General features: G+C 47.2%; 12 protein-coding genes across 13 annotated transcripts; 6 read left to right on the top strand and 6 right to left on the bottom strand.

Annotated features, from left to right (window-relative positions):
* Window positions 1-1,660: 1,660 nt before the first annotated feature.
* Window positions 1,661-2,169, top strand: FOXG_21588 (uncharacterized protein; the record flags this gene model as incomplete). Its single annotated transcript, XM_018401932.1, has 2 exons — window positions 1,661-1,957; window positions 2,023-2,169. The coding sequence occupies 2 exons, from the start codon at window positions 1,661-1,663 to the stop codon at window positions 2,167-2,169; spliced, it is 444 nt and encodes a 147-aa protein (XP_018254215.1).
* On the bottom strand, window positions 2,169-3,995 carry FOXG_14627 (uncharacterized protein). Its single transcript, XM_018394683.1, has 6 exons — window positions 3,504-3,995; window positions 3,378-3,454; window positions 3,222-3,330; window positions 2,871-3,175; window positions 2,766-2,819; window positions 2,169-2,720 (listed from the first exon to the last, which is right to left on the bottom strand). Exons 1-6 carry the CDS (start codon window positions 3,973-3,975, stop codon window positions 2,226-2,228), a joined length of 1,512 nt encoding a protein of 503 aa, XP_018254214.1. The 5' UTR covers window positions 3,976-3,995; the 3' UTR covers window positions 2,169-2,225.
* A 1,644-nt stretch (window positions 3,996-5,639) lies between these two features.
* On the bottom strand, window positions 5,640-7,390 carry FOXG_14626 (uncharacterized protein; the record flags this gene model as incomplete). 2 transcript variants are annotated; one of them, XM_018394681.1, is made up of 6 exons in its annotated part: window positions 5,640-5,830; window positions 5,883-6,576; window positions 6,627-7,009; window positions 7,063-7,158; window positions 7,211-7,253; window positions 7,301-7,390. In XM_018394681.1, the coding sequence occupies 6 exons, from the start codon at window positions 7,388-7,390 to the stop codon at window positions 5,652-5,654; spliced, it is 1,485 nt and encodes a 494-aa protein (XP_018254212.1). In that variant the 3' UTR covers window positions 5,640-5,651. The 2 variants fall into 2 exon arrangements, with proteins under 2 accessions (XP_018254212.1, XP_018254213.1); XM_018394682.1 differs by having other exon boundaries at window positions 5,640-6,576.
* Window positions 7,391-7,981: 591 nt separating this feature from the next.
* On the bottom strand, window positions 7,982-10,043 carry FOXG_14625 (uncharacterized protein; the record flags this gene model as incomplete). Its single annotated transcript, XM_018394680.1, has 4 exons — window positions 9,851-10,043; window positions 9,713-9,793; window positions 9,517-9,683; window positions 7,982-9,466 (listed from the first exon to the last, which is right to left on the bottom strand). Exons 1-4 carry the CDS (start codon window positions 9,993-9,995, stop codon window positions 7,982-7,984), a joined length of 1,878 nt encoding a protein of 625 aa, XP_018254211.1. The 5' UTR covers window positions 9,996-10,043.
* A 606-nt stretch (window positions 10,044-10,649) lies between these two features.
* FOXG_14624 (uncharacterized protein) lies at window positions 10,650-11,607 on the bottom strand. The gene has a single exon (XM_018394679.1). The coding sequence runs from the start codon at window positions 11,563-11,565 to the stop codon at window positions 10,843-10,845; it is 723 nt and encodes a 240-aa protein (XP_018254210.1). The 5' UTR covers window positions 11,566-11,607; the 3' UTR covers window positions 10,650-10,842.
* Window positions 11,608-13,145: 1,538 nt separating this feature from the next.
* On the top strand, window positions 13,146-14,327 carry FOXG_14623 (uncharacterized protein; the record flags this gene model as incomplete). Its single annotated transcript, XM_018394678.1, has 2 exons — window positions 13,146-13,481; window positions 13,680-14,327. The coding sequence occupies 2 exons, from the start codon at window positions 13,146-13,148 to the stop codon at window positions 14,325-14,327; spliced, it is 984 nt and encodes a 327-aa protein (XP_018254209.1).
* Window positions 14,328-14,983: 656 nt separating this feature from the next.
* On the top strand, window positions 14,984-15,707 carry FOXG_14622 (uncharacterized protein; the record flags this gene model as incomplete). The annotated part of the gene is made up of 3 exons (XM_018394677.1): window positions 14,984-15,190; window positions 15,294-15,378; window positions 15,472-15,707. The coding sequence occupies exons 1-3, from the start codon at window positions 15,053-15,055 to the stop codon at window positions 15,705-15,707; spliced, it is 459 nt and encodes a 152-aa protein (XP_018254208.1). The 5' UTR covers window positions 14,984-15,052.
* Window positions 15,708-16,707: 1,000 nt separating this feature from the next.
* Window positions 16,708-17,453, top strand: FOXG_14621 (uncharacterized protein; the record flags this gene model as incomplete). Its single annotated transcript, XM_018394676.1, has 2 exons — window positions 16,708-16,789; window positions 16,837-17,453. The coding sequence occupies 2 exons, from the start codon at window positions 16,708-16,710 to the stop codon at window positions 17,451-17,453; spliced, it is 699 nt and encodes a 232-aa protein (XP_018254207.1).
* Window positions 17,454-18,960: 1,507 nt separating this feature from the next.
* Window positions 18,961-20,762, bottom strand: FOXG_14620 (uncharacterized protein). Its single transcript, XM_018394675.1, has 2 exons — window positions 19,232-20,762; window positions 18,961-19,121 (listed from the first exon to the last, which is right to left on the bottom strand). Exons 1-2 carry the CDS (start codon window positions 20,749-20,751, stop codon window positions 19,040-19,042), a joined length of 1,602 nt encoding a protein of 533 aa, XP_018254206.1. The 5' UTR covers window positions 20,752-20,762; the 3' UTR covers window positions 18,961-19,039.
* Window positions 20,763-22,431: 1,669 nt separating this feature from the next.
* FOXG_14619 (uncharacterized protein) lies at window positions 22,432-24,481 on the top strand. Its single transcript, XM_018394674.1, has 3 exons — window positions 22,432-23,394; window positions 23,445-23,734; window positions 23,780-24,481. Exons 1-3 carry the CDS (start codon window positions 22,468-22,470, stop codon window positions 24,378-24,380), a joined length of 1,818 nt encoding a protein of 605 aa, XP_018254205.1. The 5' UTR covers window positions 22,432-22,467; the 3' UTR covers window positions 24,381-24,481.
* On the bottom strand, window positions 24,452-25,390 carry FOXG_14618 (uncharacterized protein; the record flags this gene model as incomplete). The annotated part of the gene is made up of 1 exon (XM_018394673.1): window positions 24,452-25,390. The coding sequence occupies one exon, from the start codon at window positions 25,388-25,390 to the stop codon at window positions 24,452-24,454; it is 939 nt and encodes a 312-aa protein (XP_018254204.1).
* A 418-nt stretch (window positions 25,391-25,808) lies between these two features.
* FOXG_14617 (uncharacterized protein) lies at window positions 25,809-26,248 on the top strand (the record flags this gene model as incomplete). Its single annotated transcript, XM_018394672.1, has 2 exons — window positions 25,809-25,834; window positions 25,882-26,248. 2 exons carry the CDS (start codon window positions 25,809-25,811, stop codon window positions 26,246-26,248), a joined length of 393 nt encoding a protein of 130 aa, XP_018254203.1.
* Window positions 26,249-26,363: the final 115 nt, after the last annotated feature.

Here is a 26,363-nt window from a genome sequence, read left to right as displayed (position 1 = left end):
CTGATGGTTACACGAGTATGGTATCTCAATACTATGCGATATTGTCTCATGTCGTGCAGGAAACACCAACATGGTCTGGAGCAAGTCAGACTAGTGAAATATGGGTGGTCCGCAGCGGCTGGCCGTTTACGGCCCGCAGCTCCAAAGGAAAGAAACGGGTACTGGGGGTAGATGGCTGTTGCTCATTGGAGTAAACTGGCGGAGGGAAACGGTGCCAAGTAAGCATAGCTCACTAGAATTGAGACACTGGGCGGGCTCTCCAACCTCGTGGCACTGAGCACTACATCATAGCTGATAGAGAGAGTGAGACTTGTGTCGCGTGAAATTACAAGAGTTCTGCGCTGGGTAGCTCTTGGCGAGTAATAAGCCTTCCAACAGGATACTGGACTGCGCGTTGTCACTGCATATGCAGCTACAATGATTCTGTGCAGCGTTGTCATGTTTTCTCCTCGAGATATCGATTTTGAAAAGTGATTTGATTTGTCTCGGATGCACGATCAATGGATGTCCGCCTCTTCACACTGGATCAAGTACCTTTCTACAGGCGTGCCGAGTAGTTATCCAACAAGAAAAACATTAGACCTCACCGAATCAATTCAGACATGCGTCGAAGTATTGCAATCTCATGGAGGCAATTTTATCATGCGGTATTCTGCGAATGACTGATGCTGGCAGTACACCTACCGACCAGAGAAACAGCCTGATTATACTGTGCGTACCGCTTCGGAGAAGAAAAGATAACTACAGGAGATTGCAAGTTGGAATACCGGCGTAATTGTGGGCGCGTGTATGTCTCAGCGCGCGGGGTTGTAAGACACAGCTGAACTGCGAGACCAGGGTTCCTCATTTTTGTAATGCCATTTCCTCCAGTGGCTGGCTGGTCAGTGGCGGTGAGGAGAGGTGGCTGGACTGGGATCTTCGGAACCATGAGTTTCCGATGCAGCTGGGTTACACAAGGCTGAGTGTTGTCTCCATGGGACGATGGGTGACGTGCGAGATAGCCGCCATACAGCAATGCTGCCCATACTGAATCTCAGTACCAAATCCGCTTACCTTGCACCACGTTATATGCGGGTTGCTCCATCAAGTACTGAGATGATCAATGTGCGATAGCTCCCTTTCAAATCCTGCTACGCAAGAGGTCTCCAGTACTATCAAGATCCCGGATTGACAGCTCGCGCAAGCTGGCCGTCCGGAACCAAGATGGTTGCATAACTGAAAAATGCAGTTGGTAAAGACACGGGACGTTTCTGAAAAGCTACTGTGACAAGAACGAATGGTTGAAGATTAATCGCTTACAGAAATCGACCGCTGAGAATTGTTATCACTATCGCACAGCGCCTATAAGCAATGAATCTATGCTTGTGTTGATCATGAACCGTGACTAGAATGAGAACCTACCAGAAATAGATGTGATTGAGTATTCTATGGCATTGCTCTGCATCACTTTGGCATACCTTGACACTGGCATCTTCCCCCGTACAGGGTCATAAATTCCTCCTTTTTATTCTTGATCCTCAGGCAAACTTCAACACTCTATACTTTCCCAATTCCCATCGAGTTTGAGAATCCTCTTCTATATGCAATGTACACCAACCAAACACCGGCAGTTTCACAAGCCGCATCCACCGAGTCTGATAGAGAGGAATGGCTGGGCGCAATGGCCGAACACGCAAAATACGAGGCCTTTCGTAACAGAATCCGCAATTTCCTCTTAAATCTGAACACCATGAGAGAATCTCTGCAAATTAACTCCCGAATTGCTGGACCTGATACCGAGCTCGGTAAAGCTATGGTGGCATTGAGTGATGAGATGTTTGACAAGACGAGAAAGATGGACAAGGGTGTCACAGTTCTCAACAAGATATATACAAAAGTTGATCTTGGAAAACCTCTCATCGAGGCGCATCTCGAACTTGGGGCTGGTTCTGCTGTTGGGGCTCTTGCGGAGACACAAGTAGCTTTGGACCATCTGAAGCAGTTCGGGATAGGGAATACCTTGCTGAAACGGATGTGGGATAGCCTGTTGGCTTGCTCGAGACGAGGGCACTTGTACTTACGCATGGCAAGGAGTCAAGTTCCTTGATCGCATCCACAGTTGCCCATGTGCGAGGACGTGTTAAGACTGGCAGTATCAGCAGCCTAATCACGCCAAAGAAACCTTTATAGACAAGACATTATTATTAATACTATACGAATGCGATAATTACAGCCCTGAAGCTCGCTCAGTACTTGAAACCACCCATCCTCTCTCTCAACACACCCTCCGGATCAGCCTCGCGCTGCAATTCCTTAAACTTGGCGTAATCCTTGTAAGTTCCCGTGACGTTCTGATCATACATAGCATCATTCATAAACAAAGGAAGATACTCATCTGCAGATCCTCCATTCCTCTCAATCCACTCAGGAAGCTTATCCTCAATCCAAGCCGTCAAGTCCTTGGAGAACTGGCGAACAGTATCGTCGTAGCGCTTCTCAACCCAAGCGCACTGGATCTCAAGAAGAACGCGGTCTGGGTCGTTGGCAGTGAAGCCGATGGCGTTTCCGCCGCGTTCTTCGGTGTGTTTGCCGATTGCGGAGGGGAGGGGTTGGAAGTCGACGGAGCATTGGGAGGCGAGACCGCGGAGGTTCTTGAAGTAGGTGCTTGTGATGTCGACGAACTTGTCGGTGATTTCGGCATATACGCTTGAGTCTTCGGGGAAGTAGGGAATAGTGGCGGTCTGAGATGTTAGCTGAGGCTAGATATTGGGAAAGAAGCTGCTTACTCTGAATGAGATTCTCGAGTTCAAGAGTGAAACTCCGGCGCCGTTGGACTTGAGCTGGTATACCGTTAGTACTGTCACATCCCAAGACGATATCAATTGGCTTACCAGATCAGGATAAGACTGTGTCTTTGTAGTCGAAAGCGTCGACTTGATCTTCAACAAATCGGCAAAGGCTCCAGTGGTAGGAGGCTTCTCGCCTTGATAGAAGTAGAACAAAAGGTTGATCCTACTACTTCCAGTGAGGATGAGACTGGTAACAATGATAGCGGCCTTGGGGTCCTCGTTGCTGTATGGGATGAACTCGTGCATCGCTTTGTAGAGTTCGTCTGTCTTGGACTCGTCGTAGGTGCGAATACCGCCCCAGACCTTTCCGATGGGGTAAGCTCTGACAGTGAATTGTGTCACGATACCTGCGATTGTTAGCTTTGCTTTGATGGAGGATGTATTTAGACTGACCGAACTGGCTTCCACTGCCTCTTAATGCGACAGCAAGCTCGGGCTGAGTCTTTGCGTCGACATTGATAATTGTGCCGTTCCAGTTGACCATCTCCCAGGAGACAACGTTCTGCACATCGTTAGTGAGAGTCATTCTGGTTCCATGACTGATCATACATCAGCAGCCAAGCCGTATTGGGCGCTCAAGAAAGAGATTCCGCCTTGTGTAAGCAGACCTCCAACACCAACCAGTCCTAGAGCCAAGTCAGCAGTGTATCACCCAGTAAGCCTTACAAAACATACCTAGACGACCTCCAACGATAGCAACACCATCCTTGTTGAGCTGCGAAATAACATCATTCCACTCTCCACCAGGTTTGACATATGCAACCTTTTTATCAGCATCATAAGTAGCGCCTACCATCTCATTCAACGAGATGAGGACTCCATCACCAGCAGTCGCATGAGTAGGGTTAGGATCATGTCCACCGCTCTTAGCAGCAAACTTGACATCAGGATACTTGTTCAAGATGGTGACAGCCTTTGAAACATCCTCAGCTGACTTGGCAGTGACGACACAAGCAGGCTTGATCTCACGTAAAGCTGTAGACCAGTACCCTGACGATTGACTGTTGTAGTTGATAGTGAAGGGCTGTGAGACGCGATCCGGAATGGCTTTTGAGATTTCTTCACAAGCTTTCTTTGTTGAAGCGCTTGGTGCCGCGAGGGCTGAAGCAGCGAAGAGGGAGGATGCAAGGAGCGAATTGAGATGCATTTTGGCGGTACAGAATGAATGACAACTTGCTTAGAGGGCCAAGTGAATGAGACATGTTGGGAGTTAAATAGAGGAGAAACGAAACAAATCGAAACGGGTCAAAGCATGCATCGCACAGACGGTAGTGTCAATCATATCATACAGCTGCCAGATGCGCCCTTGGCACACTCGTATCGAGAGCATTGGTCACATGCTTGCGGGGCAGAAACGATATTAAGGGTTGACTTTTGACGATGATGGCAGAAGATAGGTTTGCTTTTGTCTAGTTATGGAATGGACTTGGTCGTCTCAGGACAATGGCATTGGCGATTTCACGACAGCTTGGTTCCCTTTCCGCTGAGAAATTACCCTCCAGCTTCTCTACTCAAGATGTCTAGACGCGATGCCCTCGGGACTGTTTTAGCTCCCTTCAGTGTTTGTGGAGAAGAAACAATCCCCAGTGGATCTATCCTTTCTTCTTCCTCGACCTTCACAATTTCCATGACTTGTCAATACTACATACCCCTGCATCGCCTCCCAAATGAGCTAGCGCTTCGTGGCCCGCGAGTCAGGCTGAACATCATTTGACGGATTGGCCTAGATTGCGAGATGCTTTGGCCAATCGCTAAATAACCAACTAAAGCTGACGGTCGTGTCAGTGCGTAATGTGGGAGAGGCGGGACCTGAAACGTTTTAGTTCTGTGGCTTCGGCGGTCGCGAGGTATTGCTTTTTGACGGTTGAAAGGAGGAAGAGGAGGGGACTTGATGAGGCTAAGAATAAATTGGGTGTTGGTGCTGTGGATGGGGTCAAGGTTGCGAAGGTAAAGGGGGAAGCTAGGCTGTCAATTGATAAGATGAGCGGATCTGACCAAAGAGCTGAAGTCGATGGACACTGCTGCACGTGCTCTCCTTTGATAATTCGGCATAGTTTTGTCTTTGTTTTCTCAAATGAACTGCAGCGACAGCATAAGTCCTCGTAGAGGCTTGATTCAATTTTGAGAGCTGCAAAATTTGCTGGACCAAGGATCCAGTTGCGGTTAACATCTTCTGGAGGCTCAAGCAATATTTATTGCATTATCGGCTGGGATGTTTTGCAGACGGAAGTTCCCGTCAGATAAACGAATGACGTTCCCGTCTGCAAGTTTGGCAGCAGAATAAGCGTAAGGCAATAGCTCGGACTTTAATGATTACTAAACAAATAACAAAGATAATAAGAACTACTTATAACTAGCAACCGACATGCTTGAAGGACGTTGCAGTATTATTTTCTTCAATGTTTCGCCAGCCGACGCGAAAAAAGAGACGCGATGGATGAATTCTGGGGGGCGCACAGACTCTTTTTTTAATTGTTGAGGAGGTACCTGCTTATCCATACTACACCTCAGTGGCAGCTAAAGTATCTCCCATCGAATCATGGGGAATACCCTGTACTTCTGGCCAACTGATTCTCTTTCACCGTAAGAATAAGGTAGAAAGGCTCCTCGGGATCTTTTGTTTTTTTTACCAATAACTAAACTCTTATGCAAGCTGGTATCTACAGGTAGCAAAGCTGTACCAATACTACCACCTCGCTCCTAAAAGTCCGCCTTCCTGTTGCATTACCCAGCTATTACTCGCCTCAGTTCTTCCACCACGCAACTGAGGCCTTCATCCTCGCATCGTCAGGCTATACAAAGAAGAAACAGTCGGCCAATTTTTTAATCCAGCTGGATCAGACATCTTCCTCCTTTCGGTGTCAAAAGAAAATACGCACGCAGCTCCATATCATCTTGCGACATTCCTTCGATTGATGAAACACAGGCATTGGGAAAAGCGCGGAAGAATCTCGCGGTAGCCAAACGAAGCTCCATTCGTGCAAGATGTTTACCGATACAGACTTGAAAGCCATTAGTAAAGACTAGGAAAGAAACAGCAAGTGAGAGATATACCTCTTGAACCTCCGCCAAAAGGCATAACTGCATCGTGCATCAGCTTGCTACCCTTCTCCCAACGTGCTGGATCCCAAGTCTCTGGGTTGGGAAATACATCTGGGTCGCGATGTAAGGTCCAGGCCTGTGTTGAAACAACAGTGTCACCAGGAATGAAGTAGCCCGCAAGGTGAGCACCCCTGGCGGGCACGACCCTAGGAAGAGCTGAAGGAGCTGCTGCATATAGTCGAAGCGTCTCATCAATAACGTTGTTCAAGTGCAGAAGATCCCGCAAGTCACTGTGGCCAAAGTCATCGGGCAGTTCCATGAGCTCTTTGACCAGCTTCTGCCGGACATCGCCACGACAGCAGACGGAGTATACGAGGTAGGTTAATGTCGTTGCAGTAGTATCAGAACCAGCGACAATATAAGCATGCGCCTCAGCCCGAATCTCTTCATCTGATAGACCCGCTTCACCAGCTTCAAACAGCTTTTTGAACAACGTGGGCTTAGCTGCTGCGGGGTTGTTTGCGACATATCTTTTGTAGCGTGCGACAGCCTCGGCGGAGTAGTCTCTGATCCGTTGCGCTGCAGCGGCAGTTTCTTTGAAGATAGGAAGCGGGAGCTTGGTCGCAATTGTTGTGAGAGTTGGGAATGTCGATCGAATTGAACCTTTGGCTGCTAGACCTTCTAGGTCTTTGATATACTGGTTCTTCTGGCCATATGAGTTAGCAAAGACAACAGACCCGTAAACTTGCCACCCACTTTGCCATGTTTCAGTATGCCGAATGACTCCCCGAAGCTCAGTTCCACAATTATATCCGTGGCCATAAACAGCCAGAACTTGGCTACATCCGCTGTCCCACGTTCATCCATTTCACGCTTCATACTAGCAATTGCTGTCTTGACATAATCATCGACTGTTGGCTCCACAGACTTGAGCGATGATTCAGAGAGAGGCGAGGACAGCAGACGACGATGGTGACGGTGGTACTCTAAATCAAGGGTATTGAAGAGGTTGTTTGTATTGGGAACAAGATTCTGGTAAAATGGCGCTTTTCTGTAGCCATCTTTGACGCGATGGATCTCCTTGACGGCTGTTATGTCGGAAATGTCAACCTCGTGAGGGCCTACTCGCACCACGGGGCCTGTGACGAGTTAGCGGTGAACTGTCGGAGTGTCAGAGGTTATTGAAACAGACCGTATCGCTGATGTAGGCGATGGACGTATTGCGCTCTTGTGCCTTTTAGCCAGTGGTATTTCAGAATAGCGTCTGTCCAGCAGGATATCCAGGGACCTGCATAAAACTGTTATTGAAGCCTGCAATGGTTAGGATGCTGATGGCCTACCTGGTAGACGAGAAAGTGGATTAAAGAATATAGTGCATGTTACCTAGGGATTGTTAGAACTAAAGATGGAGGAACTGGAACCGTACTCACATGATAGAGCAAATATAGAGTACAGAGAAACAGCAGGAAAAGTCCAGTTGTTTCCAATCTCAGAAAACCGCCTTCGAGTTGAGAGTCCATGTTTTCAGGCTGAAGTTCTTGGTGTTTGGTGTAGACACATAAAGTGCAACTTTTTGAGCTTATATAGAAGTAAACCCTCCCTGAAAGTACACCACATATCGGCCGCAAACAGCCTCCGATCCGATCTTTAGGCCAAACTGGCTGGGATACCTACTGTCGAGGATGGAAGGAGCTTGACTGCTTGAGAAAGAGGGGAGGTGATCATTGGTTCAAAGGCCCCGCTTTAGCGGACAACTGAAAGTCCGGGCTAATACCGAAGCGCGATATGTCGGAGTTCTGAGAAGGAAATGCCGTTATGGGGTATATTAAAGGTGGTATAGCAGTATCAAGGCATGAGTTCCAAGGTTAATATGCAACTGTGAGCCTGGGGATATTCTAGGATAGAGTATTTACGGTAGTTATCCACTAAGAAATATCAGTCCGTCATTGTCTAAGACTACATTTCAACGACTATCATGGGCGCGAGACATGAACTGAGACAATTTAAAATATGCTACCGACCTTCATGCAGAGTCGAACTGCAAAAGCATACTCAGGTAAATTGACTTCGTCCGCAGACTTTTTGTCTTTTTTCTTTTCCAATAAAAAAAGTTACAACTCGTCTCTGCACAAAATGCTCCTTAGAACCTCTCCTAATTTCTGCTCACAGTCCGTAGGCTTGCCAAAAGACCTCCAAGCAACAAAACGATCTGGCCGAACGAGAACACACCCACTGTCGCTAACACCTCTCTTCTCATGCCAACGCCTATATACATCGATATATTCCTGGCCCGGGCCGATGCCAAAGACATTGATAGGAATGCCCGTGGCTGTCCTGACGGCCTCAGCTGCGCTTCTCCAAGCACTACCATCAACGCCCACTAATAAACAAAACGACCCTTTTCCAGCCAAGTCATGAGTAGATATTATGCCAAGGCGGGTCGGTCTATCAATCCACGCGTGGGGCAATCGGCTACCAGGATAGGAGCTGATCTGGACCTCCACGACTGGGTCACCTTGCACCACTGGTCTTGGGCTAGGCGGCTCATCCTCGTACACGGCCTTGGATACGTACCATTGATTGTAGGCCAACCCAAGGCTCTCAAACTCTTGTTTCTTTTCTTCCAAGGCGGCGTGGAGATCGGCCCGTCGCATCGAGCCCTCCGGCGTCGCGTGCGATAGTTGATCCACTTGATTCATGCCCTCGGCAGACAGGGCCATCATTCCAAATACGCGGAAGAGCTCCGCATTCTTCCGTATCTGGTTGTTGCTCTCTCGGACAAGGTCGGCACCGACTGGCTGTCTCTCTTGACTGTATGAGGACAACAGCCCTGGACCAGCCAAACCCTTTGACACGTAGGCCACCTTCCACGCAAGGTTATAGGCGTCCTGGATGCACGTGTTGCTACCGAGTCCAAAAGTTGGGGGATGTCTATGTGCCGCATCACCTAGTAGAAACAAGGTCTGATTGTCTTTCGAGTACGATTCCGCGACCGACTCGCGCACAGTCCAAGCGTCAAGCTTCAAGATCTCTACCTCAAGTGAGTCGTCTCCCACAAGATGTCGGATCAAGTCTACAAGCTCGTGGCTCTGAGCGGTCATGCCCTCAAAGGGGTTGCTGCCTTGGGGACCAAACGCTACCATGACCCACTCGTTCCAAGGCCGAACAGCGCGCAGATGAGCAACCACTCCAGGGAAGAGGGCACGGTCGGGTTGTATAATCCAATGCATTCCACAACGGCGCCCTCCTGCCAAGTACCTGCCAAGGTCTGCGCGAAACAAGACGTTGCATGCTTTTGGACCTGGACTTTCAGTCAGGAACTGAAAGTCGAATTGGCGTGCTATCGGGCTTCTTGCCCCATCAGCTCCGAAGAGATATTTTGTGCGGATCTTAAATTCTTGCTTCGTGATATGGTCATAAACTGTGCAGATATAAGCAGGCTCGGTCTTCTGGCTTGAAATGGATTCGACACTGAGGATCTCAGTTGAAAATCGAACATTAAAACCGTTGTGTGATGCAAAACGGAGAAGAAGAGGTTCCAAGTGTCTCTGTGTAAAATCCACATACTCGCAGGGCGTTGTCTCTTTTCGTCTCCACTATCAAGTTTCTTGTCAGCAAGGAACAATACATGGATTCATTGACTCACTAAAGACGTAGGGTTCTCCTCCCATGCAGAGAGTCGTCCGTATTCTTCTCCAATTAGGCTCTGTGCGAAGCGCGACGAAAGGATGAAAGGCTCCCGAATTGCGAGCCGAAGCACCTCATCCTCCAGATTAATGTCTCGTAGACATTCTTCGTACGCGTCAGCAACTGCTCATGCTTGTACCTATACTAAATCTTACCTGAAGCAAAGGGGTTGAACCCATGAGCTCGAGGTGTATAGGCCGTATGCGAGTCTTTGGAAATGACAAGTCCACTCAGTCCTATGATTTGCCCATTAACTTACTGGACAGTCCATCAAGAGAAGATACAAGACTTACCATTCTGTCCCAAAAAGGACGCGAGGGCAGCGCCAGAAGGGCCTGCACCCACGATCAGAATATCCGTGTTAACTATTGCGGACATGGCAAATGGATGTGATTTAGTGACTGGTGATGAACTGCAAACTGTGAACCGGAGCTTCATTTTTATAACACCATTCGGTCACTGGAAGAATACCGAGACTGATGGTTGATCTGATCATCTCCTTTGGGGTTCGGACTTCGGACTTGTCTTGTGCTTCCGGCCCACAGTGACTCGATTGGGGATAATCTACCCGGTTTCAGCTTCTTGAGTAGCCGTGTAGTGGGAGAGCGACCAAAACGCCATCTTCAGGTTCACGGTTGCATTGCAGCCAGAGATGGTGCATCACATGGACGAGGAGCGCAGCTCGATGGGGTTAAGGTTAGTTCAGAGGCATCTTTTAGCAGGTAGTAGCGCATTTGTGGTGGTTCCTGATAACAAATCCTCGGTCCCTCCACAAATGGCAGTTGTAACCATCGCTTGTCCTTGTGCAGATCCTTAGTACACATCTCACAATGACTCTAGATAAGTTTCCTTTAAAAGTCTTCTAGCTTCGAGTTTTAAACATATCTCTGGTCTGTCAACGATGACCGACATGTAAGAGAGGGTTTGAGAGCCTGTTGTTTAAGTAGACAGGTGCACAAAAGTAGCTCTGGGCTCTGGCCTGCTTGCGAATAGCAATGGCAAGACGTATCATAGCAACGTATTTCAACCAGTTATAGTGTATGCCACGTCATTGAGGACTCAAGAGCTTAGGTGGCCAATAAAGAAGGCCCATGTGATTGTAATGCAGCCCCACTTCTGGGCAGCTTCTCAGGTTTTAGGCAAACGGCTAAAAGGATTAATAATATGGTTTACTTTTATCTTAATATGCACTGTTGTTACATCGACTCTCTTCTGTTCCCTTGAATTAACTGGCGTCGACCAGTTGCCATGAATAAAAATCCTACTAGTCTGATACCAGCAATGTTCATAACAAGACCACAGTCGCCGCAAGTCCCACTGCAGCCCAGAGGCTTAAAGCACGTCTAGTGCCTGCACCATTACTCGAAGTCGTTGTAGACGAAGCCTCGCCAGTAACGGTAATCACACCATCATCAATCGTGCTGGTAGTTTCACCCGCCGAGGTCGTTGCTTTTGCAGCATTGGCAGTTCCAGAGACATCACTCGTGGCCGTGGCCTCCGTGGAAGCGGCGGTCTTAGAAGAAAGAAGATACGACTGACCAGCTGTGACAGTTACGGGAGTCCAGTCAAAGTATCCATATCCAAAATAGAAGAACCCGTCAAACGTCGTACCGCCGTGTTTGGTGTACGTCGCTGTAACCTCCCGACCGTCGTGGAAGGAAAAAGAAGCATGGTTGGTAGTAGTGCAGACTTTAGGCATCGTATAATCCATTTGGCATTCCATCGAGAACGAGTAGCCTTCTTCTTCATCCTCGTCGACGCTACCTTCTCTCCAGATACCGGTGGTTACGGCTCCAGGCGCAGGTGTCTTGTCAGCCCACGGGCCGAGAATGATAGTCTCTTTCGTGAACCAGCACTCGGCCTCGTCCCAGGTCTTCTTGTTCTTGGGTTTTTCACAGTCCAAGACGAATGTCGTAGCTGTGGGGTTTGCGCCGATGACATGGGCGACAAGATTGGGAGTGCCGGTGTATTCCAGCATAAGCAGGGAAGTGGTGATGGCTGGAGACATGGTGAAATGGGTGTAAATGATCGATTTAGAGATGAATTAAGGATGGACTTAAAAGCTAGAGGGCGATCATGGAAGGGAAGGGACTTTAAACAGTGGAACAGCTGGGTTGTCCGGGAATATCGGCCAATGTTTAATTAGCCAAGGCCTTGGCTTCAGTGCCAGACTCCACTTCCCATTTCCTAGACATTTACATTTGGTCCTGATGGCCTGACGCACGAGAGCCTCAAGACGTTATTAGTGACAACATCACGAGTTTACGGCTAATGTGATTGCTTTAATGGTCTCAATAGATTGAAGCGGCAGCGATGAAGTGAGATAACATGACCATTGTCTTTTACAAGGAAACAGCGAAATACATCTCATTGAAATAATGCTGTTGGTCTGCTTATATCCACTCAAAGTCGGCCCGCCAAGTGACTCGCTTGCAATTGCTGGTTGGGAAAAGCATTTGAGAGCGGAGTCTTTCGGGCATTTCCATTTGTGGCAGCACTAGATATTAGAAAGGGCCTGGACTGAATGGCTTTTCAGACGAGATATTGCCCATTATATATTCCGCTACCCAAAAAGAGCGCTCCATCTACATAGCTGATTGCTTCCTATTAGGTTCAACTTTAGGCTTCTTTCATACTAGATGGCTGCGGTCTCGGACAACAGCAATACATCTTTACTTCAGCAATCTCCACCGTAAAAGGACAATCTGAATTTTCCCCACTTACAATTCTATCAGATAATTTTCTCAGCCTCTTATACCTCGAAGGTCGAGAACACCCGAGTCTTAAATTCTGCAGAGGAACACAATCTGTATGCCTGATAAGGTCCATGAGAGGGTAACGCAACATGTGCCTACAACAGATAACCTCCATCTTCTCGTCCAAGTACAGGTACGCTAGATATAAAGTAATATCGGTTCGACACGAGATCATCTTGGACGCTGCAGGATGGATATACTTCTGGAAAACAAATTCACACATAACCGTCATGTATAAGTTCGTAAAGTCAACCCATGGAGCACACCAGCCATCGCGCCGATGTGATGCTTCGATATGTAGAATATCGTTCTTTGGGTTAAAATACCCAAATACTGTTGTGTTTGGATCACATTGGCAGCGCGGAAAGCGTGTCAAAGTTAAGCGAGCTGTTGCGCGAGACTCCCGATATGTCCAAAGAGCAGCAGGGAGTGGGGGCGAGATGGCATGAATTGAATTGGTGGGAATTTTTGAGTCGCAGCGTGGTCTAACGATTGCCTTGTGAACTTGCCGCTCGGGAAGAGTGAAGCCCCAGATGATGCAACGGATCTCGGGAGGGAATCGTGACAAAGGAAACGATTGAGAGGTCTCTAGCTTGCTCGGAGGTTTGGAGTCTCGAGGTATGTGCATTTTATAAATAGTTGGAAGAGCAAACTATGAAATGGCTGAAATGGGATCGAGATAGAAGCTTTCAGTCTCGGAGTTGGAGCCTGAGAGGGGTTGAAAGTGCTGTGATAGGGAACGCATCAAGTGGTTCAAATGATGAGATAAGCACGGTATTTGTTGTAAACAAAACTCTCAACATGAGTCTTTACCAACTCAACACTTGTCAAAATGGGTTCTCCAGCCCCGCCTATCTTGCTACAGTTACCGCAGGAGATACAAAATGACATCTATTCTGTTTTTGAGGCTGATGATATTAAAAACCTCCGCGTAACATGCTCTGCATTCCACGAGGCCCTTCCTCTTCATTTCGACCGTGTCTTCATATCGGCCAATTCTCTCAATATCGATGTCTTCAACGAGATTGCAAGCCACGAGACCTTCCGTCATCAAGTCTCTGAAATTATTTGGGATGATGCACGCTTACGCATGGGACCTGAGCTTGAACAAGAGCGACAAGAGTATGAGGAGGATGGCAACGACCCTGAGGATGCGGCAGCGGAGAATGTATGCCCATTTTGGTTCAAAAAAGGTCGCTATGACTACGGTGATCCAAGTCCTTATGTTTACCCCGACATCTATCTTGGGATCGAAGAATCGTGGGCCTATTATTAACGACTACCCGATGACCAACGTCGGGTTCTATCGTCCAATGCCGATATCGAGGCCTTCAAATACGGACTAAAGCGCTTTACTTCACTAAAGCGAGTTACCGTTACGCAGGCAACTCATGGTAGGCTATGGCAGCCACTGTATAGGACACCTATGGTCCGGGCATTTCCTCCCGGTTTCGACTACCCTCTACCTCAAGCATGGCCTTCCTTTGACGATGAAAAGCTCATTGACGCACTCCCATGGGTTTCTGAAGATGGCAACGACCCTTACCAAAATACCTATGGTGCCGAGTGTACGGCTGAGGCATACAGAGCTAAATGGTGTGGATTCCGTCTCGTCACTCGAGCCTTAGTGGAGTGCGAAGATCGTACCATTACAGAACTTGTCATCGGAGTCAACAAGATCCAATCTGGATTAAATTGCCGAATATTTGATCAACGGTCCACCGAGTACGATGATTTTGTTGCTTTCTTGAAACGTCCCGGTTTTCGATACCTCGGCCTACATCTTTTTACAGGCCTTCTTGAAGACAACGACTGGGTATCGTACAACACTGGACATTTACACGATGCTTTGGCCCAAGCAACTGACCTTGAGCACTTTTCCTTGCGTACCAGCATGGAAGTTTCCCATGGAGCGCCACAGCAGCTTGTTCCGGACGTCGAAGGGCATGTATTCCCAGTGCGGACCATCTTTCCCATAGATCACTGGCCACATCTGAGGCATTTCGGCATTTGACATATGCTTGTGGATCTTGATGATTTTATTGACCTCTTGGCCACTTTACCATCATCATTGCGCTCTATCGAGCTCATCCACGTGGCATTAGGGACTCCAGAACAAGGCTATGACGATTTGCTTCGGGCAATGCGTGATATACTTGACTGGTCCTCACGACCGGCGCAAGAGAGGCCCAAGGTACACATGGTGGTTTCTGCGTTACATGACCATGTACAAGGAGAGGGAAAATTTGTCGAGGTCGACGATGTTGTTCATTCGTATCTGTACGAAAACGGTGATAACCCATTTGAGGATGACAAATACGTCATATGGCCTGGTCAAGGCGGAGTGCAGCGGGATATCTTCAACCCAGACTATGTGGCTCCCTACTAAGTAGCTAAATATGATACAAAGGACTATCTAGATACCAATACAAATATTATAGTCGGGCTGCAGTCCAGAAAAATCCGTTTTGACAGCGGGATTCCACTTATAAAAATCATCCAGATTGTTATCATGCGCAATGTCCCAGTAGCCGTCTCCACCGTGAACTTGGTAAAAATACTTGCAGCCTGTGACCATACCAGTTTGCGTTAGCGTCGGCGTGACGATACCACCTGAACACGAAGTGTGCATTGGACGAGTTAAGACTGAAGTTTGACTCGCCTATGCCCGCAAATCCGACGCCGAAAGTACCATGTTCTTGGACACGACAGTGGATAAAGTCCGCCAAGACGAATCCCATGTGGATAATCAAGATTTATCCAAGTGGTACTAGATGGGCAAGCTTTGGAGAAGTCATAGTGGCAGAACTGGGCAGCGAAGAACATCCGGACCGGTTGACCATCTTCCAATTCAGGCCAAGCCTGAAAAAGGGGAGCGTAAGTGGCTGCTATTGTTCTCTTTTCACCCGGCTTATGATTGTGGCACTTGTCTAATCTACCTTGAATATACGTTGCCCATTTGTCTAACTTAATAATACAGATGTACACCGGAAACGAACCTACCTCGCCCACTAAATATGAAACTACGAGTTCAGATGAGCAGCTTCAATTAGTCAAAGAAATGGGTAAGATCCTCTATGATCCCAGCATATATGAGTCACTTGAAGAGGACATAGCCCGTCTCACTTTTATTTAGACATACTAATGCGTTGAGCTAGGAATGATCTTCAGCTACCTAAATCACAAGGATATATGGCCTAAGTACTGTGCTGTCTACGAGGCGATTTACGACCATATGGGTGACTTCGATACTTGGTACAGCACACAGCAAGGTGCAGGCACCACGATTCCAAGCCTACTGAAAGAATGGAAGGAGTACAACCGCTTAGTGCTCGACTCCATGGTCCGTAGCGCTAGATACACCGAGATCTGGATGTACAACAACAAGGAGTAAGTTCTTTAGAACAAGACACTTGGGGCTACGTGCCAAACCTCTTGTGAACAGGTGCGGTGTTTTTGGATGTTTTCTTACTCCGCAACTCGTCAGAATGTGGGCCTAAAATCATTACAGGAACTACTTCAACATCAAGATAGCGAATACCTGTAAGAACATGGACAAGTCTAGAGTCTAGGATTCTTGTGTTTGAGACCTTCGGGTATCCCATTCTATATAGGAGGATTCCACAGATATTTCAAGTATGAGGAATCCCATGCACCGTCTAAGATATGTTTCCAGGGCTTTCGAGTCAGTAGTGGGTGCGAGTTGAGTGTTGTCGCGCGCCTTACATACAGTAGCTAGTTGAGAGGTCAGATTTCGAGCATCACTTGTGAAACAGCATTCGAAATCACAATTCCTACTTAAAGCCTTTCTTTAACTTAAAAGTGCCATCAAGAGAGAATGAAAATCCTATTAAGAAGCAGTTCGGATAGCGGGATCCCACTTATTCTAAGTATACCAGAATGACAGCATTATCAAGCGCAGCCACCAACAACTGCGAACGCATAGCCTTTGGCCATATAATTCTGCGATGTCTACGGGCCTCCAGCATAACGATATGACTTGAACTCGAAGTGACATCAGATCGAGTGATGCCCCCCTGAACCATGATAGAAATGCAAGAGTCTGGGCTGTAACTAGACTTTGACTTATACTTTAGATAACATGGACGAAGCTTTCATAACTCAAAGTATCGCATTGTTAATGGAGTTAAGGTTTATAAAAAAGCCCCTAATAATAAGCTTATTCATGGTCCATTACTCGTCTGATCGAACCAAGTGAGAAGAGATAATGTCCGCATTTAAAAGTATATCGTTTCAATAAATACATATATAATGAACATTGTAGCCTTTTACGACTCGGAAGGCATACTCTTCCTTTTCCGTGGCACTTCCAATCCGAATTCAACAAAACAACACCGTTATTGTCAACTTACCGCAGGCACGATATTCCAGCCATGAGTGATGTTATCACTGAAGACTTCGACGTCAATGTCTTTCTCGACCTCTCCCACTGGTCGTCCGAGGATGCGTATCGTGGTATGTTCTTTTCCCCAGATATCTGAACTTTACTCACGTTTTCCAAGGTACTCATGAGCCCGAGCGACCTGTGTCTCCCTTCTCACAGCCAGCGCTGCCTGTCTCAAAGCCAGGCTTTCTTCCAACAGAGCTCATCACCCCTCGTTTCCAGATGGCCAGTTTTGAGGAACAGAGGCTGAGCCTCGACTGCCAAGTCTCTTCCTCACTTGAGAAGCTTGGAGTGCCCGATAGGGATGGGAGCTTTGGGATACCTAATTCCACCGATGTCCTTCCGGCTTTAGACCCATTATCTAGCGGGCACTCATCACAAAGCTCAATCAATCGTGACAATTCACCCAGCGCTCAGGCCTCGAATCTCAAGAGGACTTCAAGCAGTAAGACCGATGACTCTGTCCCTAAGAGGAAATGCCGCGAAGCTATAGATGATCTGTGTTCTGTCACTGAAGAAGACCTACCGTCAACGCCTGAGTCGCCTGAGAACTGGACGATCAGCTGCGGCCAGTTACTGGCACCATGCCGCGACAATCACGACTTGCATAACAGCTCTGTTGATGATCGCTGTAGTGGTAAGCAGCATGGCGCCTCTGATTATGATGATGACACTAAGGGACATAAAGATTTTGTTATTGTGGCAGGGAACGTTTGCTGGACGAAGCATCGTTGAATATGGGGATGCTTGTCACAGACACGACTACCTAGTGGTTTGTTAGTTGCTGGTGCAATCTCAGCAATGGAGATCACCGAATAGAACCAATAAGACCGCGCACATAGGAGCCATTACTCGGGAGCCATGTCGGGCGCCGCTTTGGCCGAGTTTACTATCAACAGCATTTAACAAGCGCCTTCTTCTCAGCCTGTTATCTGAACGCGAATCCGCCATGAGAAGGATGACAAGTGAAAACTGACGAAACATTACAGTGAACAAGAGATTGCACTACTGGGCTACTCTACAATCTTCTTTTTGAGGTGCTGTCCCCATGAACACTGTTGCCCTGAATATAGGCCAGTTCATCGTCCTCGAGAATAACTTCTGTCTTTGGCCCAATTCTAAGTTCTGTGATGCATTGCATAGACCTTAAAACACCGGAACATGCTTCTATAAAAAGATCTATGTTTCCGACCTAGGAGTATATAAGTCTACGTAGCAACACACTTATCCTAGAGATTGTAGTCACCATAACTGCCCTCTCAAAATAAGACAATTCTACTCTAAATAGCAAGCAAACCAGACGAATATCTATATATTATCAGCCACCGCCTATTCTACCAATAGCATCCTAACTATCCTAACCCAGAGTCTACCAAGCCTCTCGATGATACCATAGACTATCCAGATGATTATGAGGCAGCCATTAGGATGCGGTTAGCCCGGGCTCAGGAACTTCAAGATGCTCTCACTTAAGAGCTAGATGATGTTCTACAGGTACAAGATTTACTAGTAGCTTAGTCTCAGATATAGGAAGACACAGAGCAGTACAACCAAGCGGCAGAACAGCCTGACCCTCTCCCGAGCAAGGCTCATCTCCTGATAGACCCCACAGACTACGAAGTCATAACCCCAACACTTGATTCCAGATTCGATCAAGTCAGAGGACCTCCTGTAGGCGATAGGGCCTTCTCCAGAAACTCTCTCCATATAGTATTCTTCTTTCTATCGCAATATCTCCCCTAGATATTTACTCTTTATCACCTAAATACCGCTACCTACCTAATTAAATAGAATCATAAATACTAATAACTAATAAAAGACTATATATAGTAAAGTAAAGAGAAATAGGACATTAATATATAGGGTACTGCTATATATGCTGATTTTATCGCTGGCGGAGCGACTAGCTTCAGTAGGTTAAGATATTTGATGAGGACGAACCTGCGGAGGTTTGGCGTCTCGACGGATGTTCATTTTCTAGACCGTTGGAGAAGTAAATTATAAAATAGCTGAAAGGGGACCGAGATAGAAGCTTTCAGTCTTGGAGTTGGAGCCTGGGAGGGGTTGAAAATGATCTAATGACGATCATATCACGTGGCTTGACCCATGAGATAAGCCCGGTGGTCGAGAGCAAAACCGCAACATGAGTCTTTACCGACACGCAAATAACTCAGGCTTGTACATGATAGTGTCTGCAGCTTTCACAAAGACGTTTCCGCTACTAGAGAAGATTAATAGCTGTTCCAGGTTGGCATGGTTTTATTCTGACAAGGCAAAATGCGCTGACGGCTGCTGGGCCATCGTTGACAATAGAATAAGGTTTATGAGCTTCTATATAGTACATTTAAAATTTCCCTATCAAATCCGTGGCTCCTAAGCTTTTCGCCGAGTCTAAAGGACTTGCTAGAGTAGAGACGATTGTCAATAACATATATCTTGGACTCTAGTAAGGAGCTCGGAAGGCTGAATCGAATACATCTATCCGTACAGCCCCTCTTCCACGTGATACGTACCTCGACTCAGGTTCGAATAGGTTTTCACCATCCCCATACAGATAAGAACATACCGCATCATCTACCTCAATCAACTCATCGTCCACCAATGTGCATATGTTAGATCCCCTAGAACAGACCATATGCACCTTCGGTCTCTCTTCCGTTAGGCGTAAGCGCCAGTCCAAAGTACCACGCATCTGGCGAACGAGATCGTCATAGCCGTGGTCTGGATTTCGAAGTGCCAAGTTAATTAGCTCAACGGAGCGCAATGTGGACGGCAAAGCGGATAGAATATCAATCAAATCATCTAGCTCTACAAGGAAATTCGAAATACTGAAATGCTGAAGTCGTGGCCAGTGATAGACAGGAAATATCGTGCGTAGGGAAAATACAGGCCTTTCGAGGTCATCTGGATCAAGCTGTTGAGGGAATGCATCCTCGATATGGGTCGAAGCACGTATGCATAAATGCTCTATGTCTTTAGCTTGAGCTAAAGCGTCGTGCAAAAGTCCCGTCTTGTATGTTGCCCAGTCGTCGTGCTCGATGAGACCTGTGAAAAGATCAAGATCGAGGTATCGGAACCCTGGACGCCTGAGTAGAGTGCATATATCTTCGTATTCGGTGCAAGGCTGATCAAAGATACGACAGCTCAATCCAGACTTGATCTCGTGGCCCTTGATTCTGAGCTCTGTGACTTGATTCTCACACTCAATTAAGGCTCGGCTGACGAGTTGATAGCCTCGCCACTTCTCTCTGTATTTCTCAGCGGTACAGTGGGTACCGTAAAACCACTGATACGGGGCATCGCCCTCCTCAGATATCCATGGAAGCTCGTCCTGCCATTCTCCAGAATCATTCATTGGGGCAGTAGGCCATGCCTTTGGGATTGGGTAATCGAATCCGGGAGGAAATGCTCTAATCATAGGAGTCCTGTATAGTGGGGTCCCATGCCTCCCGTGAGTCGCAGGTGTAATGGTGATTCTTTTCAAGGATGTGAAACGCTGGAGACCATACTTGAAAGCTTTAATGTCAGCATTAGCTGCCAGAATCTGCCTTTGGTCTTCTAACAACGGCTTATAATAGTCCCAGCACTCTGCGAGTCCCATATGATTATCAGCAACAGGGAAAGTGTAGGGGTGGCACCAGTCATCGTCAGATGTACTCGATCCTTTCTGAAACCACTTCGGACACCCATTCTCAGTTACAATCATATCTGGCTCCCGACCGTGATACTCCCATTCATCTTTGTATTGCCAGCGCTCCGGTCCAGTAAATAGACGGGCGTCGTCCCAGATAATCTCAGTGACTTGATGACGAAAGGTTTCGTTGGCTGCGATTGCTTTGAAGACTTGGATATTGAGGGAATTTGCGGATATGAATACACGATCGAAATGGAGTGGTATGGCCCATGCCATTGCTGAGCATGTTTCGCGCAGGGCCTTGAGGTCGCTGCCCTCTAGATAATGAGAAATAGCCTTGCTTAATTCTTGGGGAAGGCGTGGGAGAATGCAAGAGATGTCTGGCGTTGAAGAAGCCATTTTGGTTGGCTTGAGAAAGAATCTGAGATCTAGAGATTGGGGATTGGCGCTGTTTATAAATGATCCACAACTGGACGGTTGCTGGATTTGACAGCTCTTTGCACGCCGAAATCAGTGTCGCTGAAGAGCTCGCTGTGTAACCATGGGCGGTCGATGTTGACGACGAGGGCAGAAAATGAAATGCTAACATCGCAGGAGTCCGACTCTCGGCGTAGTTCCTCATGCAAGTCAGCACCAGCATTCAACATGCATTTTCTCACTACCCTGCTATCTGAAGGCGAATCCGCAATGATAAGAATGACAGGTGAAACTTGAACAGGAGATTACACTACGCTGCTCTCGAGATACTGTCCCGATGAACACAGGTGCCCTAAAGATAAAACATTTCATCAACCTGGAGAACAACTGGTGTTTTGGATCTCGTTATCTGTTTTGTCACATACACTGTCGTATAACTTGGGCCATTATAACATCCTTATAAGAAGTTATATATATCCCACCTTAGAGCATACAAGCCCAGACAGCAACATACTTATACTAGAGATTATAGTTATCACAACCTTACTCTTAAGACAACATAAGATTAGTTTAAAAGCAGGTAAAACAGAAGATTAAATATACTTTACCAGCCACTGTCTATTCTACTAAAAGTATCACATCCTATCTAACCTAGAGTTTACTAACCCTTTACCAACAGCATAAACTATCTCACTAATCGCAAGACTATTATCAGAATACAGTTAGCCTAGGTTTAAGTATATAAATATGCCCTTACTGATAAGTTACATAATCTTCTCTATATATAAGCTTCTCTAGCAGCTTAAATTTAGAGCAGGAGAGAAGCAGAGCAGTATAACCAAGCGGCAGGATAGCCTCAGCCTCACCAATTAAGGCATCTCTACCAATAGACCCCACAGGCTACGCCGTCATATCCCTAAAGCTTAACTCTAGAATCTATTAAATTCGAAGGCGTAGGCGAGAGAGCCTTCTTTAAGGACTTCCTCTGTATAAGGACCTTCTTTCCAGAGCAGTATTACCCCTAGGAATTCACTCTTTATTACCTGAATCCTGCTACCTGCCTGATTAAACAGCGTTGTAAATACTGGCGACTAGTAGAAAACTATATATAGGAAACTAAATAGAAATGGGATATCGATATCAAGGGTACCAGTATACGTGCTAATTTTATCGCTAGCGAAGATACTGGCCACGGTGGTGGCCACGGTGGGGTCAAGATGTTTAATGAGGAGGAGGCTGAGTCGGAGAGGATCAACACTTTGCCTTGTCGAACCTTTAATTATTTGCAGCCTGATTTTAGTATCGTCGAGCAAAGAGGTTACAAGGTCCTTGATTGGCACTTGTACGAGCCTAGCAGGGAATTTAGTCAGAAGAAAATTCAACGTCTCAAATGATGGATCAGTTTGGGCGACGAATTTTCGACAACCTGGAGCAAAGGTATCCGTAAGAAGTATTGTATGGTACAGAAGAAAGCATTCAAATAGTGTGTAATTTTAGTTAAGCTATCTCCTCGTTTCCCATAATCACGCAGTCTTTACCGTAAACAAAGCATGGCATCCATGGAAATCTCATCTTGGCTGACACCTCGTATACCCACTCTATTTCCGGATGCCCGGATACCCGTGACCCCACTTTAGTATTACCTCGATTTGACATGCATCAACCATATTTCTCTTCCACGTAAAATACCCATTCACCATGGAGCGACTAGTCTCAACACGTGCCAATACACGCTCGTCACTAGCTTGTCTCGAGTGTCGGACAAAGCATGTGAAATGCGACGCTAAACAGCCGCGATGCAGTCGGTGCATGGCATACGATAAGACGTGCCAGTATACAGCTTCAAGACGCGGTGGCCTTGATCGAGCTGCTTTGACTGAAAGGCGAAGACGTCTGGCTAATAAGGCTGATGCGCAGCTGGAGAATGTTGTGTCAGAGACATCTGTGGCCGTATCTGATGAGGGAATCAATTTGGGCGGTGAATCTGCGACTGGGGCGGATTGCATGGAGGTTTTTCAACATGCGAGCTTACCCGCCCCAACGCCAGTACCAGAGAACCGCGAAACACCGCATTTCGGCCTTGGCGGTCTCACCGATGATGCTCTGGTCAAGTCGTACTATACCAACTTTCACCACTTGCACCCTTTCGCTCCCCCATTCAAGCACTTGGTCCAACTATCCCAAACATCGGCTTTCAACTTTAATCCCCTCATAGCTTCCATGCGGCTGATTGGGCATATCTATGACACCCACCAATGGTCAGAATCACTAAGTAGCGCCGTCAAGGCTCAAATATCACAGCTTAAACCATCAGATCCAGTGCAAGTCCAGGCTCGCCTGCTGTACTCCATCGCTTTGTTTTGGTATACCTTTAAGGCTGAAGCAAAAGATCAGATGGATGCTGCAATTGATGTTGCTGTCGGACTGGAAATGCAGAAGCAGGAGTTCGCTGTTACATTCGGATTCAGAGACCCGGTCATGATTGAATGCTGGAGACGAACGTGGTGGATGCTATTCATCGTGGATGCTTCCTACGCTGGAACACTGGGGACGATGAACTTCAAAACATTACATGTCGAACCTACCGCGGAACTTCCTTGTGAAGAGTCAGATTATGAATCAGGTGTAAGTAATTTACACGATCTTGGTGCAAGAGACTGACATACGAGCCATAGACAGTTCCTGCACCAAAGACTTTACAGGACTTTGATTCTCGCGAGTTCGATAGCGAAGACGTGGTATTCTCGTCCTTCGCCTATCTCATCGGTGCAGTGCGCTGTGCAGCACAAGTCATTTGCATGTCACCAAAAAGGGCGACAAGAGAAGATTCAGAGGCCATCATACAATCCGCTGACTCGGCATTCGATGCCTGGCTACTGCTACTGCCCAAAGACAAAAAGCCAGTGCTGAAGCAAGACGGGACTATTGATGAATTGATGTTTCAAGCTCACTTGCTTATTCATGTGTATGTCCTTCCCTCCCAACAATGAGAGCTGAACTAACTGTTTAGTGCAACTATTGGTATACACAGACCGTTATCGGATCTGAGATTCAACCCCGTTGAGAAAGTATCCAGTTGCGCTCGAGAACCACCAGCAGATACACCGAAGCCAGATCTCATCAACGTACACACAACTAGAATTCTCAAGTCAGTCAATGCACAGATCCAGCTCTTGGCTTTACCGGTCCGCCCATTCCACCACACGCCTTTCACGACATGCATGGTTAGCGAAGGGACTCTCGCCCTTCTATCGGCTTGTACCTACCTGCTCAAAGATCAAGCTTTGGCAGTAGCGCGAGATCAGATCCGTTTGACTATCGGATGTCTCAAAGCCGTAGGCGAGATTTGGCCAAGGACGGCGAGGAATGTGAAAGAGATACAGACTATCGCTCGCCATGTTTTGGGACTTGGAGGGAGTAGTGGGGATGTCGGGAGTACTCCAGGGTCGAATCAGGTCCCGAGTTTAACGCAAAGCGAGGGAGAAGGAAGCATGGATTCTCTACCGACGATGGACCAGGATGATAATGTTTTTGCGTCTCTGGGGTCGTTTGAGGATATATGCGGATGGATCAACATGGGCGTGGAGCTGGATTCTAGCTGGATTGAATGAAGTACAAGTTGAATACTCAATAATCTATCTAATCCCTACTCCCGACTTCCTTTTTGATATCTATTTACAGCTTAAAACTCAATCACGACCTTGTAACCCTTTCCTCGCTGCCTTGCATGCTCCCAAGCTTCAACCGCTTGATCAAACGGAAACGTCTTGACCGCCAGTGGCTTGATCACTCCCTCATCAAACAGCCCAGCCATCTTTTCCAAGCGCTCTCCGTTCGGCGATACGATGAAATACTTATACCTGACACCTGGTAGGGACAAGGACTCTAAAGGTTCATCACCTCCAAAGGCCCACGACGGCGCAGGATCACCGATTGTAATGATCATGCCATCAGACTTGACAGTTTCCCACGTCTTTGCCAGAACCTCTCCGCCCACCGTGTCAAAGACAACATCTACTTCCTGTACATACTTCTCCCAGTTTGGAGTTTTGTAGTCAATAATCTCGTCAGGTACGTCGCCCAGTAGCTGCTTGTTTGTCGCAGATGCTAGTGCAATCACATGAGCACCTGTCAAATGTTTGACAAGCTGCACAAACTGCTGACCAACTGCACCCGACGCGCCAGTCACTAGAACTCTCGTTCCAGCGTCAATGTCAGCATAATCGAGAACTTCCCATGCTGTCAGAACCGGAATCGGCAACGCAGATGCTTCGGCATGTGAAAGCGCTGTTGGCTTTGGGGCGACCTCGTCAAGAGAGCAAAGGACATAGTCAGCTTGTCCCTCGCCCGTGTGCGCCGATAGAAACGCAAAAACTTCTTGGCCTATTTTCAGAGGTCCAGAGTAGTCAGGGCCAAATGCGGTGATGACTCCGGATATGTCATGGCCTGGAACGCGGGATGGACGTCGATATGTTTCTGGCCACATAATTTCATCGCCAGTGACTCCAGCGGCATGAACACGAACCAGAATATCGGACTTTACAGGTTCGGGTTTCTCCATAGAGAAGTTGGTGGTGAGTTTTGGAGAAGACATGTTTCCGAGGATCTGAACGGCTTTCATCTTGAGGTTTGGGGGAATTGTTCCTGGCGTATGAAGTGCAGTGATAGACTAGTGGATGATATCACTAAGAGCTGATATCATTTAAGCTCTTTTTTCTGCCAAGAAGGAACTGTTTATATGCTGATAGTCGTAGTAGGCAATTGCGCCCGGGATTCGGGGACAGAAGAGAATACCCGGATACCCGGGTGAGCCCCGTAATTGACCATTGCCCGGCTTATTCATCCCCACCCGGAAATCGGGAGGCCGACGGGTAGGATAATCGTCCTCTATCAATCGAGAAAATACGACTTTCTTATCAGTATAAGTAGTTCATTCCGGTAAAAAATAGTATCTATCATATTCCTCATCTCTTGTTATCTCTTGCTCCTGTGTCTTCTCCATCACATCGCAATAATCGTACAACATATACTTCATCAAAATGGCAGACAGTGTTGAGAACAAGTCGTAAGTTGAATATTTGCCTCGTCCAGAATCCAGCTAATCAGTACCAGTAATCGCCCTCGCGAAACCGTCAAGATTCTTTATGACTACGAGCTCACCAACGCACCCGGCAAGTCCATCGTTGGCCTCGAAGTCCACTATGGTCCTAACGGCTGGAAGCCGCCGCATACTCACTCTGGTGCGACCGTCGCCGCCACTGTGATTAAGGGTCAACTCCTCAGCGGGATGAACGGTAACCCGCCCAAGGTGTATCACGCAGGCGAGAGCTTCCGCGAGTTTCCGGGTTGCCATCACACTGTCAGCGATAACCCTAGCGACACTGAGCACACAACCTTCATTGCGGTCATGGTGATTGATACCGAGGTTGTGAAGAAGGGGTATCAAAATCTTGTTGTTTTGGATAAGGAATGGGAATGAATTTGAGATAGACACGCGGCTACGGGCGATATTTGCTAGGTTAAGCCAGTACCCCCCTAACTCAGCAAGGTCCAAAGGCTCATAATTCTATACATCTCACTCTTGGCTGCCGTCT

The sequence above is a fragment of the Fusarium oxysporum genome, chromosome 12, assembly GCF_000149955.1.
Source record: "Fusarium oxysporum f. sp. lycopersici 4287 chromosome 12, whole genome shotgun sequence".
NCBI lineage: Eukaryota > Fungi > Ascomycota > Sordariomycetes > Hypocreales > Nectriaceae > Fusarium > Fusarium oxysporum.
Note: the sequence above shows the minus strand (reverse complement) of the source record. Positions and strands in the feature narration are given on the sequence as shown.

Excerpts from the sequence above, each read along its gene's own strand:
- FOXG_14624 (XM_018394679.1), bottom strand. The coding sequence starts at position 11,565 with ATGTCTCCAGCCATCACCACTTCCCTGCTTATGCTGGAATACACCGGC.
- FOXG_14619 (XM_018394674.1), top strand. The coding sequence starts at position 22,468 with ATGGAGCGACTAGTCTCAACACGTGCCAATACACGCTCGTCACTAGCT. Across the intron at positions 23,395-23,444 it reads AGTCAGATTATGAATCAGGT|ACAGTTCCTGCACCAAAGAC; the intron begins GTAAGTAATTTA and ends TACGAGCCATAG. Across the intron at positions 23,735-23,779 it reads GCTCACTTGCTTATTCATGT|TGCAACTATTGGTATACACA; the intron begins GTATGTCCTTCC and ends CTAACTGTTTAG.
- FOXG_14620 (XM_018394675.1), bottom strand. The coding sequence starts at position 20,751 with ATGGCTTCTTCAACGCCAGACATCTCTTGCATTCTCCCACGCCTTCCC. Across the intron at positions 19,122-19,231 it reads CTATTCGAACCTGAGTCGAG|CAAGTCCTTTAGACTCGGCG; the intron begins GTACGTATCACG and ends TCTCTACTCTAG.
- FOXG_14627 (XM_018394683.1), bottom strand. The coding sequence starts at position 3,975 with ATGCATCTCAATTCGCTCCTTGCATCCTCCCTCTTCGCTGCTTCAGCC. Across the intron at positions 3,331-3,377 it reads AATACGGCTTGGCTGCTGAT|AACGTTGTCTCCTGGGAGAT; the intron begins GTATGATCAGTC and ends AACGATGTGCAG. Across the intron at positions 3,176-3,221 it reads AGGCAGTGGAAGCCAGTTCG|GTATCGTGACACAATTCACT; the intron begins GTCAGTCTAAAT and ends TAACAATCGCAG.